Source organism: Tarenaya hassleriana, unplaced genomic scaffold (assembly GCF_000463585.1).
Source record: "Tarenaya hassleriana unplaced genomic scaffold, ASM46358v1 Cleome4, whole genome shotgun sequence".
NCBI classification, from domain to species: Eukaryota; Viridiplantae; Streptophyta; class Magnoliopsida; order Brassicales; family Cleomaceae; genus Tarenaya; species Tarenaya hassleriana.
Window position 1 is genome coordinate 3946431 of NW_010966881.1, and position 18144 is coordinate 3964574.

General features: G+C 40.0%; 7 protein-coding genes across 9 annotated transcripts in view; 4 read left to right on the top strand and 3 right to left on the bottom strand.

Annotated features, from left to right (window-relative positions):
• Positions 1-462: 462 nt before the first annotated feature.
• On the bottom strand, positions 463-885 carry LOC109117076 (proline-rich protein HaeIII subfamily 1-like). The gene has a single exon (XM_019203653.1). The coding sequence runs from the start codon at positions 883-885 to the stop codon at positions 463-465; it is 423 nt and encodes a 140-aa protein (XP_019059198.1).
• Positions 886-1417: 532 nt separating this feature from the next.
• LOC104823849 (protein PLASTID MOVEMENT IMPAIRED 2) lies at positions 1418-4142 on the bottom strand. 2 transcript variants are annotated; one of them, XM_010555602.1, is made up of 3 exons: positions 3955-4142; positions 3418-3547; positions 1418-3288 (listed from the first exon to the last, which is right to left on the bottom strand). In XM_010555602.1, the coding sequence occupies exons 2-3, from the start codon at positions 3535-3537 to the stop codon at positions 1564-1566; spliced, it is 1845 nt and encodes a 614-aa protein (XP_010553904.1). In that variant the 5' UTR covers positions 3538-3547; positions 3955-4142; the 3' UTR covers positions 1418-1563. The 2 variants fall into 2 exon arrangements, with proteins under 2 accessions (XP_010553904.1, XP_010553903.1); XM_010555601.1 differs by having other exon boundaries at positions 3975-4141.
• Positions 4143-6050: 1908 nt separating this feature from the next.
• LOC109117077 (LEAF RUST 10 DISEASE-RESISTANCE LOCUS RECEPTOR-LIKE PROTEIN KINASE-like 1.3) lies at positions 6051-6851 on the top strand. The gene has a single exon (XM_019203654.1). The coding sequence runs from the start codon at positions 6051-6053 to the stop codon at positions 6849-6851; it is 801 nt and encodes a 266-aa protein (XP_019059199.1).
• Positions 6852-7572: 721 nt separating this feature from the next.
• LOC104823850 (LEAF RUST 10 DISEASE-RESISTANCE LOCUS RECEPTOR-LIKE PROTEIN KINASE-like 1.3) lies at positions 7573-10779 on the top strand. Its single transcript, XM_019203774.1, is given in 6 exon segments — positions 7573-8395; positions 8398-8641; positions 8957-8980; positions 9081-9407; positions 9509-9814; positions 9908-10779. Coding segments are annotated over 6 exon segments (2256 nt in total). The 5' UTR covers positions 7573-7669; the 3' UTR covers positions 10537-10779.
• A 341-nt stretch (positions 10780-11120) lies between these two features.
• Positions 11121-11929, top strand: LOC104823851. The gene has a single exon (XM_010555605.2). It carries the CDS (start codon positions 11275-11277, stop codon positions 11758-11760), a length of 486 nt encoding a protein of 161 aa, XP_010553907.1. The 5' UTR covers positions 11121-11274; the 3' UTR covers positions 11761-11929.
• A 1732-nt stretch (positions 11930-13661) lies between these two features.
• Positions 13662-16156, top strand: LOC104823854 (protein ABHD17B-like). The gene is made up of 5 exons (XM_010555609.2): positions 13662-14365; positions 14658-14694; positions 14784-15020; positions 15099-15146; positions 15529-16156. Exons 1-5 carry the CDS (start codon positions 14061-14063, stop codon positions 15916-15918), a joined length of 1017 nt encoding a protein of 338 aa, XP_010553911.1. The 5' UTR covers positions 13662-14060; the 3' UTR covers positions 15919-16156.
• A 160-nt stretch (positions 16157-16316) lies between these two features.
• Positions 16317-18144, bottom strand: part of LOC104823852 (LEAF RUST 10 DISEASE-RESISTANCE LOCUS RECEPTOR-LIKE PROTEIN KINASE-like 2.1) — a 2696-nt gene continuing 868 nt past the window's right edge. Inside the window, exons 2-4 of one of the 2 annotated variants that reach the window (XM_010555607.2) lie at positions 17909-18138; positions 17542-17571; positions 16317-17462 (exon numbers count right to left, since the gene is read on the bottom strand). In XM_010555607.2, coding sequence (XP_010553909.1) covers positions 16369-17462; positions 17542-17571; positions 17909-18138 — 1354 coding nt within the window. In that variant the 3' untranslated portion in view covers positions 16317-16368. Of the gene's footprint in view, positions 17463-17541; positions 17572-17908 lie in introns of both variants that reach the window. The other variant, XM_010555606.2, reaches the window with a different exon arrangement.

The window sequence follows — 18144 nt, forward strand, 5'->3', positions numbered from 1 at the left end:
TGTTAATTGGATATGATTTGGAAAATTTATTTAGAAAATACATATTTTTTTATTTAAAAACTGAATATATAAATCTATAAACAAGTCCAAAACCGAAAATCCCCTAGCGTGGTTACAAGCATGTGATGTGATGCAAACATATCCTCTGATTTGATCAAGAAAATCCAAAGGCTGAAAGTATAGATTCTGTATGTAATTAAATCCTTAAATTTCATTTAAACTAATACGTTGAAAATTTCGACCGTAATATGCGGCCGACCAGTTGGATCCTCCCAAAATTAAACCACGTGTCGCACGTTTATTGGGCAGAGAGGTCAACAAAGTTGCGAATTTTATTCATCCCTCACATAGTCAATAAAGCTAAACCCAAGAAGCCAAACACAAACGGCAATCATGTTTTGGAGAAACAGGACAACATAAAACAGAGCAACTACTGCTTAGTACTTACAGTTCAACTCTTCATCAGTAAAGTGGAGGATCTGTCGAACCGCTATTCGGTCTGTTCGGTCCTGGTCCTGGATTTGGCCCTGTTGGTGGCTTCACTTCATCCCCTGGATCCGTTCCCGGGTTCGTACCGGGATTGGTTCCAGGGTTTGTACTGGGATTGGTTCCTGGGTTTGTACTGGGATTCGTACCGGGGTTGGTTCCGGGATTGGTTCCAGTGTTTGTACCGGGCGGTCCCCAGGGTCCGAAGGGAGGTGGGCCCCATGGACCGGGCGGTCCGAAAGGAGGTCGGCCCCATGGACCGGGTGGTCCGAACGGCGGCGGTCCGAAGGGCCGTCCTCCGAATGGTGGTGGTGGTCCGAACGGGGGTGGACCGAAAGGTGGTGGAGGTCCACGACCACCCCGTCCGCCGCAGCCTCCTGGTGGTCCTCGTGGAAACATATACGCAGAAATATATGTGATTCGATCAAATCCGAAATGGACCCGATGTATGTGCTCTTACATCTTTTTATAGACCTGTTGTGGATATATACATATATGTGTGTCTGAAAAGTCGAGGAATCTACTGCGAACGTGAAGAGTCGTGTTCTTTTTTTTAATAAAATGTGTTTTAAAAATCGGAGTTTAGTAAATTAAACAAAATGTGAATTTTTTATTAATCGATCTGAAAACGTGGACAATCACGAGATTTTTTTAAAATAGGAAAAATGATTTATACGATAAAATTAAAATCCATAAGAAGAGATGTATTACTGAACTGATGTTTACAGTGATGGGCCATTGAATTTCTTGGAAATTTAAGTATTAGCCCCTTCATACCTATAGGTGTGTGATGTTATACAGTAGGGTATCTCTCATCTTATCTGGAAACCGTACGCCAAAACCGGGAAATCCAGAAACCAGAGAGAATTTCCGGTTTAGCCTACCTTCAAGAACCAGAATCTGTTTTAGTCTTCAAATAACACTTGTGTCGTATAAATTCTCTCTGGTAATGACACGATGGTAAAACAAAGCATAGATTACTGTATGTTATCAGTTTACAGTGACAACCAACCAAAACACTACAAGGCTTCAAGTCCAAGAAGAAGAGGCAATTCTCATGCGAAGGGCTTCAAGTTTTTACCTTTTCATCTTAAAAAACTTCACCAAGTTTGGAACTTTCTTCTTCTTCTTGATGATGAAGAAAGTGGGTGTTCCCCTGTTTGCCATTGACAACCTTCTCGGCTTCCCTCTCTGCGTCGGCGTATATTTCCCACTCAACCTCGTGGATTTTCTTACGGGTTTCGCATTGAGGAAGCTTTCGCCATCTGGGTTCTGCTTGAGATTCTCTATCTCTTGCTCGACCATTCTCTTTTTAGAGAGCGATCTCTGCGCTCTAAAGGCTTCTCGTTCTTCTTCTGTCCTCGTCACTCCACTTGCTCTCTTGAAAGTTTCAGTCTTCATAGTAATGGCCCTCGTGCTAGCCTTCAGCGCTTCAACCCATGCCTCTGCTGCTGCAACTTTCTTCTCTGCAGTTTCTTCTGCCTGAGAAGCATGCCCGGTCAAATACTCGTACTCGAATCTGGAGATTGTGATGGTTGAACCCTGCTGAGAAACCGATCCCCGAGCTTCCATTGTGTTCTCTATCATAGATTCCAGCTTCTCCAGTGCTAAAGCCTCGGCCTCCTTCACTTTCTCGAGCTCGTTCAGTTTGGCAAGCAACTCTTTCTCCTTTTCCTCTATTTCAAGCTCGGCTTTGTGTATCTCGGCCTTGACGAGACCCGTTTCTTCTTTAAGAATCAGCTCTTCTTTCTTTGCAGCTTCATTATCAGCCATCAACTTCTCAAGCGATCCAGTTAAATTGACACCAAGAGAACTGGTTCTTTCTTCTGCTGCAGAAACTGTTTCCAGTTTTGATTTTGCCCTGAGGAGCTTCGAATTGAATTTTTCAATCTTCGAATCATCCTTCTGTACGATTTTTTCAAACCGAGCTGTTTCTTCTTTGGCTTGGATAAGCTCATTTCTTAAGGCATCCATTACACTCATGAGCTGAAAGACTTCTGCATTGATAGAACTGAGTTCTTCCTTCTTGGCTTCCATCTCTTCTGTAAGTTCTTTCAATACCGATAAATTGTCCTTCTCTCTTTTGAAAGAACGCCGGGATCTTGACAAGCTATCACTTCTCCGGACTTTCCTCTCCATTTCCTTAACAAGCTTTAGTTGAATTTCTAACATTTCAACATCTGACAATGTTACCGACAACTCATTCTCTATCTCCTTTGATCTCTCCACCTCTTCCATCATTTCCTTGATTTTCTTCTTCCTTTCCTCCAACGAAACTAAAAATTCTTTGTTTTTTTCCTCTCTTTGGTCCTCTATCTCTTTATATTCCTGCAAAGCCTCGATCTTTGCCAATTCAACTAAAACCTGTTCTTCATTTGCCACCTCAATCTCATTCGTGAGACTCTCAACCAATTTCAAGTTCACTTCCATCTTAAGCCCCCAATCCAGAATTTCTTTCTCTGCAGCAGATTTCTGTCCCACAACTGAAGCTACATCAAGCTTCAGCTTGCTCAGTTCTTGTTTCACAGCCTCCAGTTCTCTCATAACCTCCACATACATGTCATCATCATCATCGACTTCTTTCTGTATTCTTGACTTCTTCAAAGCCTCCATGTCTCTTTTGTCAGACTTTGCATTGCAGTTCGATTTCTCTATCGATAAAGTTAGCTCCTTTACTGTGTTCTTGACGTTGGACAGTTCGGCTTCTGCTTTGGTTATCAAGGATTCTGCAGCTTTCTTGCTCTCACTGTAGATACCAAGTTGCCTCCTTGACTTATGCAGATTCTCCGCAGCGGAAGAGGACTGTTCGAACAAAACATTTCATGAAGGAGAGCAAAGATTCATCATCAACCAATTCACAGTTGTTAGCTAAGTTTATAGCCCAATAGTCTCAACAGAGAGACATAATGAATCATTTGATTGTGTTGTCACCTTGGGGGCTGTGGAATCCACTTGAGCGGAGCTGTTTCTGAAAGCTCTTTGTCCATACATGTTAATGGCAGCTTTCACAGACCCTACTCTTGTTTCACCTCCAATATTCACCTCTGTCATTGCTTTGTTACTGAAAGAAAAAACCCAAACTCAACGAGAATTGAGCAGACAACACTATCCAACGATCAAAATACAGACTTTCACTACAAAAATTCAGAAGAACGAACTGAATTCCAAGAAGGGCCAACAGATTTTCAGACGAGATCCTAACAGAGAAGGCTGGCGATCAAAATAAGGAAAAAACAACACAATTAGCAGAGAGACAGACGAGAAAAAAACCGGAAATTTCAAAAGCCCAAGCTTCCAAAAACATCGAAGACTGGTAATAAAAAATTCAAACTTTTCATCGCGAATTCGAAAGTGATGCGAACCCAGACAAATTCAGCCCAAAATTGCACAAGGGTCGCACCAAGAAATGTCTGCGACACACAAAAAAAAGAAACAAAATTGAAGGAAAAAAGGAAAGAAAGAACATACTGAATTGTAGAACAGCGCACCTGTGAGTGAGAATCTGCAGGAGGCGAAGATTTCTGGGCGTAGCAGAGGATAAACGGAGGAGAAGAAGATGATTGGCTCACATCGTGTCGACCTCCTTATCATTTTTTTCCTTTTCGGAGAATTTATGAGTCTTTGTTTGTTCTGGGACACCAGCCTGCGGCTAAGGACTCAGTTGCTAAAACCACCCACACACACACACACACAAAAAAAAAAAAAAAAAAAAAGAGAGAGAGAGAAAACCAATTTTATAGGTTTTTAAATTGCAGTAAAAATGTCGATTTTTTTATATTTTTTTTGGTACCGTACAATATTTTAGAAGTATTTTTTTTTGAAAATTTTTTTAAAAAAATTGATCTGTACTGAAAATGACCTGCAGAAGAAGTTTAATGGAATTTTATTATAAAAGAACCCATGCATATATAATTGGAAATGTCGAGTTTCAATGTAGGTTGGAATTTATAGCGCATTAAAGTTTTTTAAATCATCGGTTTTGTAACTATCTTATGTTTAAGATGTTACATGTGATGAATATATTTATGTGGCATTTCCAGAAATCATGATAAAATAAAACCATAAAAATCAAATCTTGAAAAAAAAAATCACCTTTTTTTTCCAATCACAAATTGAATTTAATCTTCAGCGTATTGTAGTCTCAAAGAAAATAAATTTTAAACCGAATTTCGAAAACAAAGACAAAATGGTCTCAGTTAAGACTATCAACATAACAACTAAAGGTGGAACGTAAATATATCTTCCAAAAAAAGTCAGACAAAGTCAGTCCACCACGGCATAGTAACATAGGATCATCTTTGGAAAAATAAAATTATCATTTTTTCATGTTCTTACTATATTTATAAATTGATTATTCAGAATTTTAATTCCCGAATGATACGGATTCGAATTTGGATTTTACGATTTCACATGATCCATCCTCATAAAAAATCCAACATAGTTACGAACATATTTATTTAAAATTTATAAAAATAAATTCGATTTTTTTATAATACAAAACTATCGTTTATTTTTATAAAGATTACAAATCATTTCTTCTATTAATCAAAAACTAAAAATTTGATCTTAATATTTTTGACAAGATTCGGATTTCTATATGTATTTTTACAATATATTTTTGGCTGGCTATATATTTCAAATCTTAATACCCAAAATATTTGTATAATATCCTAAAAATTTTCGATAGTCCTGCTAGCTCCTATAATTTGTTTTAGGGCAAATGTTGTGTGGGATGGGAATACGTTTCAATCAAATGTAGAATAAGGTTACCGGTTCAACCCGAAGTATTAGCAAACCGAACCGTGAAGGCCCAAAGCAGGGGTGGACGATTCGGTTTCGAGGAACCGAACCGTACCGAACCGAAAATTTCAGTATTATTTTCGAACTGAAAACGAACCAGACTGAATTTTATAAAATTCTCAAAAAATCATTTTTTTAATCTAAATATTTTTTAACAAAAATCAAAATTGAACTGTATCAAAACTAAAACGAATCAAATAATATATAGTACTAATTTGGTATAAATTTTAGAATATCCAAAAAAAAAGATGGGTGTTGTGAAAAACAACACAGAAGGAAAGAGACAAAGAATCTCTCTCTCTCATGTCGCATGTAACACGTCGGAGACTCCATTGCTATATTTCCTCATTTCATAATCCGTTGCGTGGAGAACACGTCCGCATTATTACACCTCTATTTCTCAATAATAATAATAATAATAATAATAATAATATTATGTTTATCAGAACATGTTTAACATATAATTAAATCTTAATTAACAATAGTGATACTCTTCAGATTCACTAATCGTTTTTTTCTTCTAAAATCATTTTCACGATCCAGAGTTTTCCACGACCGCGAGGAATTTGGTTTTCCAAGTCAACTAATCGAAACAAAAGTAAAAAAAAAGGTCTTCCATTCACAACATCTGTCTCTTTCCCCCCTTGACTTGGTCTTTGCACATATCTTCTCTGTGTTCATTTTATTTTATTTTATTTGGTGCACTCCTCTTCTGCAACAGACCTAACTCACAGAGAAACAGATTCAGACAAAAACCAACAACCATGGATTCTCCGGCATCAGTTGAGTTCTCAAAGCCCAGATTCTGTCTTGCTTTCTTCCTCCTCTTCCTGTTTCTTAATCTTCCTTGTGCCCTAAGCAACCGCAAAACCGGTTTATGTGACCGCTTGTTCGAGTGTGGGAACATCACAGCAGGTTTCCCCTTCTGGGGAGGGAACCGCTATTTTCATTGTGGACATCCATTGCTGAGACTCGGATGCAAAAATGAATCAAACACCACCTTTTTGGAATTCTCAGGCGTTCTGTACGATGTCCTCGACATCGATCTCTCGTCCAAAACACTTGAACTCGTCCGGGAAGAGTTTACTTCCGGCAGCACTCTCTGTCAGTTGCTCTACGACACGTTGCCTCCTCAACTCTTTGAGCATTCTCCTCCTTACAAGAACCTCACAATCTTCCACCACTGCGATCGTCGTTTTCACTACCTTGAGAACTTCACATGCCCATGGAGTGATTTGGGCACTGTTTATCAGGACACTGAGTACTCTACCCGCTGCCGAGAAATTGCCAATGTGGCAGTTCCTGCGAGTTTCTTGGCCGACAGGGGATCTTGGAGCTTCTCTCTCTTGGAAAGTGTTCTGAAAGAAGGGTTTCAGGTGAAGCTGAAGTTGAAGTTCGACGAGAAAGCGTGTCAGAAATGTTCGTCTTCCGGCGGAACCTGCAACTTTGGTAGCGACGGCGGCGTTCAGGTCTGCTGCAGAAATTCATCGCTCGGATTCAGATGCAATCCGACAGGTTCAGATGAGGGTGAGTTTCTGATCATGTTTGCCGTATTATTTCCTTAGATAATACAAGTAACTCAAACTCAATCCAAACTTGAATAGTTCAACAAGTGAAACAGGATGCAAAGTGTCTGTATCGTCTCGAGTTCAAACCTCGAATTTGGGGAGGAAACGTATAATCCAAATTCAAATATAGCTATATTCCGACTCTGATATTAGTATGAACCTTGGTTTAGAATATCCTGCTATCGAAAAAAAAAACCTAAACTCAAGACAAATACATACCACTCTATAGTATAAGACCAATGCATTGATAACTCCGGTTCTTTTTATGTTTAATACTCGACTGATCCGCCATCCTATCTAAATATTTCTTTATATTTTGATTCGATTCAAAAGGTATTTTTTATTTAAATTTTTATATTCCTTTCACATTTCAATAGTTTTATTTTACAAAAAGTTATGTCCAGTCATTTTTAATATTAATGATTTCATTAGTATAATATTATATATTGCTCAATTCCGTAATTCAGTTTGAAACAAATTAATTGAAACATCGACCCCGCGGTCAAACTAGGGGAAATCGATTTTTGGAATCCGGGGATATTTGATGGGTTCAAGTCCATAACCGTGTCCCGCTTTTGTTTTTTGTTTCCGGGAAACTTCTCTGGGTTTAGTGGGAAAATAAATTATAGAATGGCCCACTTTTCCATTTATCTATTTATTTATTGGGAGCTCATTTAAAATCCGATTTCACAAAGAAATACAAATTCAACGTTTTCTTGCCACGCCACCTAATTCCACGGAAACTTCCATTGTGGAAAAAATATATATATAATTCCAACTGTGAAATAATAAAGTATTCAATCGAATTAGTCAACATGGACCAAACACGAGTTCCTTTCCGTGGTTCAACTCTTTACAAAACCATTCACCTACTCTTGTCCTGTTTCTGGCCTCCTTCTCTTCTTCCTCCTTCTTCTCCTCCTCCTCCTCCTCTTCTTCTTCTTCGTCTTCACTGCAAACCAGAACCAAGAACCATGAATCTGTCTCTCTCTCGGACCATATCTTTATCCCACCTAATCCTATGGGTGATCTTTGTGTTTGCTTCTTGTGTTCTTTCAGTCGAAGAGCGCCATAGGATATGTAGCAGCCCTTTTCCGTGCGGAAATCAGACAGAACTCTCATACCCATTTTGGATAAAGGGAAGAGAAGACTGTGGCCACCCGGATTTCGAGCTCGACTGCAACCGAGGTTTCGCAGAGTTCAACATCTCATCAGTCAACTTGAGAATCCTGGAGGTCGATTTCCTCGAGTCTCGTAGCATCACGCTTGCAAGAACAGATTATCTCAACACTCTGTGTCCGAGCAACCTTGTCAATGTCTCGCTGTTTAACGAGATCTTCCTTGGATACCTTCCCGGCACCGAGGTGATAACGTTATATCACGACTGCCGGGATTTTCCAGGCTTTTCTCCCACCGTCTATATCGGGGAGTTACCTTGTGAATACGATGATGGAGGGAAAGGTTACTTTGTCACCAGGAACATCTCGTTGCCACTTCTTGATGGTGTCAGAGCCATGTTAAATGAATTCACTCGGTCGTGCAAGAGCAAGTCGATATTCCAGCGTCAGGAACTGCATTGGTCGCACTGCAAGCGAGTCCAACTCCACAGAATTTACAGATGGCTTTCGATGAAGGTTTCGGGCTTACCTTGAACTACGCTACTTGCGAAGCATGCCGGGAAAGTGGCGGCGCTTGCGGGTATAACAGGACGGCGGAAGCATTCGTCTGCTATTGCATGAATGACTCGCACGAACGTACCTGTGATTCGGGGAAAAAGAGTTCATCAGGTTTGAAACGAAAGAAAAAGAATTTCCTATCTTCTTGTTAACTTTTCTCCTAATTTTGGAATTGCCTGCCAAGATCACTTGAATCTAATCAACGATTCTATTCCCCCTCCACCACTCCACCTACGAACAATCTGCCCATCAACTCACCTTTCGAAAAAACCTGACCAAAATTCACCAATCACTGCTGCTGGGTTTCAAGCTCGGTTCCAATGTTCCATTCCATGCTTTTAAATGCATATCATATTGTGTTAACTTTCAAGTTTTCTCTTGAATTCCTTAGGACTGACATTTTTCTCTTGGCATTCACTGACGCAGGTCTCCACGGAGGAGTGAAAATAGGTCCCTATCCTTCTCCTGCGTATCCGAGAAACTCAGATTCCAATTCTGATCACTTGGCAACAACATCTTCTTACAAAAACTTGTCTGTTTCTGTCTCCAGGCATCGGTTTAGCTTGTGGATTGGTGGGAGGCTTACTCATAGCCGGAGGAGTGTTCTGTTTCATCCGACAACGAAGAAAGAAGCTGTGGGCTCAATACACAAGCAAAGACTTGCCAACAACCCCTTATTCGAGCACAGGAACTACAACCACGGCCACTTCCACGACGGTTTCCCGCAGTATGCATTCTTTTCAGTCCTCGGACTCGAATCTCGGAAATGGAAGTGTCTACTTTGGAGTTAAGGTCTTCGGTTACGAAGAACTCGAGGAAGCCACTGAGAATTTCTCTAAAGAGCTCGGTGATGGAGGCTTTGGCACTGTCTACTATGGTAAGACCACAAAACTTGATTCTTCTTCTGATTTGGCTTAAAATTGCGATTTTTCACTTCCCATTTGGATCAATCCATCAATTTTATGTGATTCTCTGAAGGTGTGCTGCGGGATGGAAGAGCGGTGGCTGTTAAACGACTCTACGAGAGGTCACTGAGACGTGTGGAGCAGTTCAAGAACGAGATCGATATCCTGAAATCGCTGAAGCACCCGAATCTGGTCATCCTCTACGGATGCACATCTAGGCATAGCAGAGAGCTTCTCCTCGTCTACGAGTACATCTCCAATGGCACTTTAGCTGATCATCTCCATGGCGACCGAGCCAAAACTCACCATCTCTCATGGCCTGTCCGCTTAGAAATCGCCATTGAAACTGCTAACGCATTGTCCTACCTCCATGCCTCAGGTAAAACACAAAGTGAACACTGAAGGAGTATCAGAGGAAAACACTACAAACCCTCAATCTAACTTGCTTCCTACTTTCTCTCCCATGTTTCAGGAATCATTCACCGAGACGTCAAGACCACAAACATTCTCCTAGACAACAATTTCCAAGTAAAAGTGGCCGATTTCGGGCTATCGCGTCTGTTTCCGACAGACGCAACGCACGTTTCGACGGCGCCACAGGGAACCCCAGGCTATGTCGACCCTGAATACTACCAATGTTACCGTCTCAACGAGAAGAGCGACGTCTACAGCTTCGGAGTCGTCCTGGCCGAGCTAATCTCGTCCAAAGAGGCCGTCGACATCGCCAGACACCGACACGACATCAACCTCGCGAACATGGCGGTCGCGAGGATCCAGAACTCCGCCGTGGAGGAGCTCGTGGATCCAGATCTGGGCTTCGACAGGGATTTCGCCGTGCGGCGGATGGTGACGGCGGTGGCGGAGCTCGCTTTCCGGTGCCTGCAGCAGGAGAGGGAGGTGAGGCCGTCGATGGACGAGGTCGTGGAGGCTCTGAGAGGGATCAAGAAGGAGGAGATGAGCGAGCCGGCGGAGATGGTGGACATCCGCGGGGGAGACGATGTCGTGTTGCTGAGGAACGGTGGTGCTCCGCCGCTGTTGTCGCCGGAGACTGATAAGTGGACGAACAGCTCGAATTCGAATACGACGGGGAGCTCTTTTTGAAGAGATTGGAGGGTTTTTATAATAAATTAATCGGTCATTAAATTTTGTCTTAATCAGAAAAATCGGAGATTATGGATCTAATTAGGGTTAGTGTTTGTTGTGTTGTGTGCGACCGTGTGTATATATGATGCGACGGTTTGGCTCTTTGATGTCTCACGGGATCCATACGGGCTCGTTTTTTTTGCTTCTAGCTTAAATTAAAGACGAGATTATAAGTTATGTTTTGTTAACAAAAAATTTCTATTTTGAGAAACGTATTCGTAATTTTTTTATTCAGTTATTTTTGTTTAAATTATATTTATTTTGAAAATATTTATTCGTTTACTTAATTTTAAAATATATTTAATCATTCATTAGTCTCATTTGTATTTATTATTGGTTTAATTTGATTTTCAATAATTTATGTGACAATATTTTTGCAAAAGAAAGTTTTATATGTTTATACAAGAGATTTGTTTCTCACTTGCAATTTTTAACCAAAAAATTATAATTACAAAATTGACCATAGTAAATGAGTAATTACAAAATCTACGTTTCATATTTTTCAAGTGAGTTTGCACCCCATCGTTATCATCAACGAAAAGGTATGAATCCAAACCTCTCTCGTGTCGCCACGTGTAACCTATCTCCTCCAACGATGCTGCCATCCCTGACCACCTCATTCTCTCTCACTCTTATGAAGAAGACTCGGACTGAGCAAAGAATCTACTTAAATGGTTTCTCTCTCTATGAAATTCAATGACGAACCCTAGAGAGAGAAAGGAAATCAAATCAATGGCGTCTCTGCAGAGATTCAAGCTCCTCGCGACTCACTGCGGCACCGTCGCCGAGAGCCCGACTCGAAGCCCGGTGATCCACCTCCGCCGCCGGAAAACTTTGCGCATGCTACTCACCCGATCATCAGATCGCCGGCGATTTCCAAACCGCAAGGGTTCGCCGGAGATCGAGAGCACGGCGAATCCCGGCGCCGAAGGGAAGAGGGAGAAGATCCGATCTCGCCAGAAACTGAAGGAACTCTTCGTCTCCTCGCCGCCGTTCGAGGGAAGAGACGGCGGAGTGGCGACGGAGACGGAGGGGCTTTCATCGGTTAACGGCGGAGGAGACGGCTTCACAGCTCGGCGTAACGGCTTAAGCGGCTCGTTAAGGCCGGTTTCTGCTGTACTTCGATGTAGGTTACTTCGGAGGGCTTGGCGTCCTGTTCTCGTCACTATTCCTGAGATCTGAACAGTAAATTCTTTAAAAAAAATAAAATTAGTTAATTAATTTTAAAAAATAGGAAATAGGTAATTTTTAGCAATTTTATTCACCTCTTTGCTGATATTCGCACCTTATTTATTTTTTTCAGTGTAAACTTTGTTTTGATGAAGAATTTTGGTGTATGTTAAATATTATATATATATACATACATATTAACTGGGCAATAATGGCTTACTTTTCTTTTGGGCCAATGTGCGAATGTTTAGGTAGGATTAAAAGTTAAAATTTTCAAAAGTTACTTGTATTAGGTTTTCTTAAAAAGTTACTTTTTTTTTCCACAGAAAATATTCTTTATAAAAATTGATTGGAATGATAATATTTTAAAATACAATGACTTGCTTATCGGCCCATCACAACTATTTCGAGTTCTGATATCTTCGAACCATTATGAAATAAAATTTACCCCTAACTGTAATCTATTCATTATAAGGACTGCTTACTAAATGAAAACTCGATGTAAATTCTTAAATGTTTATCGTGTTGGATGTATAAACAGAATTAAATCAATTCGAGTAAAATCTACTTTATATGACTTGATATAATTTATGAATTTGACGTTTGTAATTTTTTTAAAACTAAATCAATTGAGACTGAATCTAATGTAAAAGTAATTTGAAAAAAAAAATTGAATGGAAAACAAAAAGTTTCTCTATACAATAAATAGCTTTTTAAACTAAATTGAATTCAAATATTGTATGAATCGAATTAAAATTTTATATGATCGGTAAATCCATCTAAAAAATAACTCGAAATGTAGTTCTAGTAGTAATACTTATTTGTCGTTTTTTTTAAACGTTATTTAAATTAATTGAATTTCTCGTGAGGCAACAAATATCATTTCGATGTATTTTCTCGAGTAAACGTGAATTTCCGCCACATCATCTCAAAATGCCCCACGCCAAATCGACAAAATAATTATTTTAACCAATGTAATTACATTTTTAGTGTTCCCTTTTTATCACATTTTTAGTTGTTTTTAATCTACTTTCTTATTGTTTTCTTTGTCCGTACTTTATAAATTTATAAAATCTATAAAAACATATATAAATATCTAAACTTTTATAAAAATTCTAAATAAATATCTAAACTATAAAATTTTTATATGAATATTTGAATTTTTAAAAATCCTAGATAAATATCTAGATTTTAAAAAAATATTTCAAATAAATTCAAAATTAAAATATTTTTAAAATAAAAATAGTCAACGTCATTAAATGGGTTTATTTGAGAATATTTTTAGAAATCTAGATATTTATGTAGAATTTTAGAAAAATTAAGATATTTCTATGAAAATTTTATAGTTTAAATATTTATCTAAAATTTTTGTAAAAAAAATTAGGTATTTATATATTATTTCTCCTAAATCTATAAATAGTAGATTCCGACATTTTTTTTCACCAATGTAAATCATAATGGCTTCTATGTTATTGTTCTCTGTTCTGTTTTGTTTCTTTCCCTTCAATTTGTTTTCTTTTTTGTTAGGATTTTCTATGCTTTCTTAATGCAAATATATATATATATATATAATATGCTATTATCGAGAAGAATCTAGCAGACAAAAAGAAAAAAAAAGGAATTGTTAACTTGGATTATGATTTCTAATCTTGGGAGATTATACATTCCATTAACATTCATTTTTACCTTACTTGCAAGTTTTTTTTTTAAGTTTTAGGATTTTTTCATTATATTTTATTTATTCTCGTATATTGTTTGTTTTTTCATTATATTTTATTTATTCTCGTATATTGACCAATTCGGATCAATTAGTCTACTCTCATAAAAACAAAAAGAAAAATGAAAAAAAAAACAAATAAAAAACAAAAGAATTGAAAGCAGCGTTTTCACAACGGTCAATAAGAGAGGGAGATGAAGAGCATTTTGCCGATGCTTTGACGAGGCACCTTCGAAAAGCTCCTGTATCCATTCCCCCTTCACCAGCCGCCTCACGCGCCGCCGTAATCTTAACATCAAACTCCAAGAAACCGGTTCCTTCTCTTCCTCCTTCCTTTTTTCAACTTTGTCCGGCTTGTCTTTTCTCCACCACTCTACCTTTTCCCAATCAATCTCTCTCTTTTTCCGTTTCTGTCGCTTTCTTTTCTTCTTTTGGTTCGCTAAGATCCCTTCGGAGACCCGACAGAGAAATCTAGGGTTTCTGGGGTTTTTGATCGGAAAGGGGTTAATTTTAAGAATAAGGGGTGGTGGTGGTGTGTGATGAGAAGAAGATCATCATCGTCGTCGTCGCCATCATCATCATCACCGTCGTCGTCATGGGAGGGGTCACTTCGTCGATCGCCGCGAAATTCGCTTTTTTCCCGCCAACTCCGCCGTCTTACGGCGTGGTAGCAGACGAGAGCTGCGGCGGGCGCCTTTACATACCGGAGGTGCCTCGCCTTGACGACGTTGACGTCCTGAAGCTCCGGACACGGCGAGGCAACGAGATCGTGGCTATTTATGTGAAGCACCCGAAGGCTAATGGCACGCTTCTCTACTCCCATGGAAACGCCGCCGATTTAGGTCATATGTTTGAGCTCTTTGTCTTGCTTGCCAGTCGTCTTCGCGTTAATCTCATGGGGTACCTCTCTCTCTCTCTCTCGAGTTTTTGTTATCAGAAAAGATCCTTCTTTTCCATGATCGATTTGGGGAACTAATTAACGATTGAAGTTGAATTTACTAATCGATTTTTGGGTTCTTGCCAATCCCATGAACGAATCAAAAGCTGCAATTTTTTGGATTCACGGTCAATGCGTATGTGCATTTTCATGCATTTTGAATAAATGGTGATTCACTGATTATATAACCCATTTTGAACAAATGGTGATTCGCTGATTATTTCTCATCATGGTCTTTAATTTTCCCCTTTCCAGGTATGATTATTCTGGATATGGGCGGTCCACAGGGAAGGTATTTGATTCTGAGATTCCAATCTTTGCATTTTTGATTCCATGAGAAATGATTCATATGCAGTTCTCCCATGGATTCTTTGAAAACAGGCAAGCGAGAGCAATACATATGCCGATATAGATGCAGCGTATAAATGCCTCAAAGAACGATACGGTGTGAAGGATGATCAACTGATATTATACGGTCAGTCTGTTGGCAGTGGACCGACAGTTGATCTGGCTTCACGCACGGCTAACTTGAGAGGTGTGGTTCTACATAGCCCAATCCTGTCTGGAATGCGGGTTTTGTATCCGGTGAAACGCACGTATTGGTTCGACATATACAAGGTAAGTTAGCGGACAATGGATCATGTTCTGTCCCGGTTCCATGTACCGATGATAACCCGGAAGTCGGATGCTTTTCAGAATATTGACAAGATTGGCGCGGTTACCTGTCCTGTCTTAGTAATCCATGTAAGTGACAGTCTTATCTCGTTCTCTCTCTCTCTCTTTTTTTTTAAAAATCTCGTTATAGCGGATCTAGATGTTGCGGATTGTTTCGACAAATATTGAAACGAGTTAAAACTCGCAAGTCAAAAGCAAATGTTTTGTGAACCAACTGGTTGAATCATGAGGAAAGCTTTGTGGTGATAGCTAACTTCATTGGTATCATTTTAAAGGATTGTCGTAGAGATAATTATGACATTTTCCATGATGTCACGATACCGAACTTACCTTCTCTCAGTAATATTATACAGAATCTATATGCTTTTTTGAGGGATGAATGAGATACCAATCTAATAATGTCTGAATGCATATCGAGGAGGGGAATAACTCTCTCTTGTTACGTTTTCAGGGAACAGCGGATGAAGTGGTGGACTGTTCCCATGGAAAACAGCTCTGGGAACTCTGCAAAGAAAAGTATGAACCTTCATGGATAACAGGAGGAGGACACTGCGACCTCGAGCTCTATCCAGAATACATCAGACGTCTGAAGAAGTTTGTCATTTCAGTAGGCAAACCAAAGGGACCAAGAATCGGTAGCAACAAAGGCGAAACAGATGCAACCGACAACCAGAGCAAGAGCAAGCCCCCTGAAAACGGGACTGCTGATACTTTTGAGCTCGGATACCTTCCGGAAGTTTCTAGAAACAGTCTTGATAGCCGGCTGGAGAAGACGAGTAAGCCTGAAAAGTCTCGGATGAGCATCGATCGGTTTAGAATGAAAAAAGGTCTCCTCTGGTGACGACGAAACGGATGGAAGGATCACGATCACGAAATAAGTTAGTTAATTCACAAGCCTTGTTTGTTCATGCGATCCATATTCTTGATGGGTTTTCCTTTTGTGGCCTCAGAAAATTCTGTGTTTTTGTGTCTGCTCTTAGGGTTCGTGTATGTATTTTTTTTCCCTGACATTACCAGAAATCTCAAAGCCTTGATCTCTCAAATGTTAATGTAAATCCCAGGGGGGCGTTTCTTTTCCCTTCAAAGTTTGTATTTTCATCTTTTTTCAGTGACAAAGTTGAAAACAGATTCATGGAATTGCTCTGTTTTCTCTGTTATTACACCATGGAGATGAAGAGGATGATTCATTGATTTCTCTTCATCTATGAATCATGGCTTTTGAACAGTAAATTTTGTAACAATTCCATCAGCAAGATATGTTTACAGTCAACTGCATCGAAGCTTGCATGGATTATATATCTGAGGAGCTTGAACTGCCATCTGAAGGCCATTGAGATTCTGAAAAAGGAGCAGAAGGATGATTCAAAACAGGCCTAGGAGGTACTTGGAGAGTTTCAAGGCTTCCTTCCATCATCTCCACAACTTTGTTCATCTGCGGCCGATGCGATGGGAATGGCTGAATGCACCATAGAGACACCATCATCATCTTCTTCACAATCTCTTCCTCGTCTCTGTTTATTTCTTCCTCAAGAAACCCCGTGCACTCCCCTTTCTCGATATCCTTATAGATCCAATCCGGAAAGTACACTGAGCTTGTGTTAGATGCAGAGTTTTTACTTCTTTCTTTGTTTCTTGCTCCGATCATCTCAAGAACCAGCATTCCATAACTATACACGTCTGATTTGTGAGACGCTTTCCCGTACATTCTCGAGAAAACCTCGGGGGCGATGTAACCTACTGTCCCTCTCGCCTCGAGCATTGACAGGATACTCTCTTTGTTCTCGCAAAGCTTGGCAAGGCCAAAGTCTGAAACTTTCGGACAGAGATTCTTGTCCAGAAGCACATTCTGGGGTTTTATGTCAAAATGCACAATCCTTGTCTTGCAGCCATAGTGCAAGTACTCCAGACCTCGAGCAACACCTAGTGCAATCTCATACAGCGTTCTCCAGTCGGTAGGAAAGGCCTCGCCCGAAATCAACTTATCCAGAGACCCGTTTTCCAAAAACTCGGATATAATGGCTCTTTTCGATCCTTGGTAGCAGAATCCGAGAAGAGAAACAATGTTAACGTGAGATGTCTTACTCATGCTCTCGACTTCGTTGATGAACTCTTGGCCGTCCCCCTTTGAATCTTTCAAGATCTTTACAGCGACCTTTCGCCCATTGGGTAGGTTTCCTCCATAGACAGTTCCGAACCCTCCTCTCCCGACCACGTGACTGAATGACTTTGTAATTCTCTTCACTTCTGCATAGCTGTACTGCTTCAGCGGTATAAGCTCCTTCAGCTTTTGACTTCTCCGGTGAGCTGATAGTGCTTTTCTCTTTTTAACACAGAATGCCAGCATTGCCAGCAGAACTACAGTCCCAGCAAATGATATAATGATGCCTAGAAATACAAAAAAACTATATTCGGTTACGTACTGTCTATGAAGACATCTACTGAATACTCTGGCAAGGGAACCAACCTATGAGAATTTCCGCTATTCTGGGAAGCCCTGCATCAGCGAATGCCGACAGAAAATATAAGTCATGAGGAATTCAAGAGAAAGCTTGAAAAATAACATTACATGATATGCATTGGAACCAAGCTTGAAATTCAGCAGCAGTGGTCGGTGAATTTTGGTCAGTTTTGTTTTTCAGAAGGTGAGTTGATGGCCAGATTGTAAGTAGGTGGAGGAGGGGGGGAAAGAATCGTTGATTAGATTCAAGTGATCTATACTCAACAGTTCTAAAAAAACCCTGAATCCTGGATCTGAGTATCTGAAAATCTAAACTGTTCTTGGTAGACAATTCCAAATTTAGGAGAAAAATGAACTATAGATTGTTGCAAACCTGACTTTTTCCCCGAATCACAGGTACGGTCGTGCGATTCATTCATACAATAGCAGACGAATGCTTCCGTCGTCCTGTTATACCCGCAAGCACCGCCACTTTCCCGGCATGCTTCGCAAGTAGCGTAGTTCAAGATAAGCCCGGAACCTTCATCGAAAGCCTTCTGTAAATTCTGTGGAGTTGGACTCTCTTGCAGTGCGACCAACGCAGGCCCTGACGCGGGAATATCGACGCTC

Bases quoted from the DNA above. Each gene is read 5' to 3' on its own strand.
- LOC104823854 (XM_010555609.2), top strand. From the start codon at position 14,061: ATGGGAGGGGTCACTTCGTCGATCGCCGCGAAATTCGCTTTTTTCCCG. The intron at 14,366-14,657 runs GTACCTCTCTCT...TCCCCTTTCCAG, and splicing joins CTTCGCGTTAATCTCATGGG to GTATGATTATTCTGGATATG. The intron at 15,147-15,528 runs GTAAGTGACAGT...TTACGTTTTCAG, and splicing joins GTCCTGTCTTAGTAATCCAT to GGAACAGCGGATGAAGTGGT.
- LOC104823851 (XM_010555605.2), top strand. From the start codon at position 11,275: ATGACGAACCCTAGAGAGAGAAAGGAAATCAAATCAATGGCGTCTCTG.
- LOC109117077 (XM_019203654.1), top strand. From the start codon at position 6,051: ATGGATTCTCCGGCATCAGTTGAGTTCTCAAAGCCCAGATTCTGTCTT.
- LOC104823849 (XM_010555602.1), bottom strand. From the start codon at position 3,537: ATGACAGAGGTGAATATTGGAGGTGAAACAAGAGTAGGGTCTGTGAAA. The intron at 3,289-3,417 runs GTGACAACACAA...TTGTTCGAACAG, and splicing joins TGGATTCCACAGCCCCCAAG to TCCTCTTCCGCTGCGGAGAA.
- LOC109117076 (XM_019203653.1), bottom strand. From the start codon at position 885: ATGTTTCCACGAGGACCACCAGGAGGCTGCGGCGGACGGGGTGGTCGT.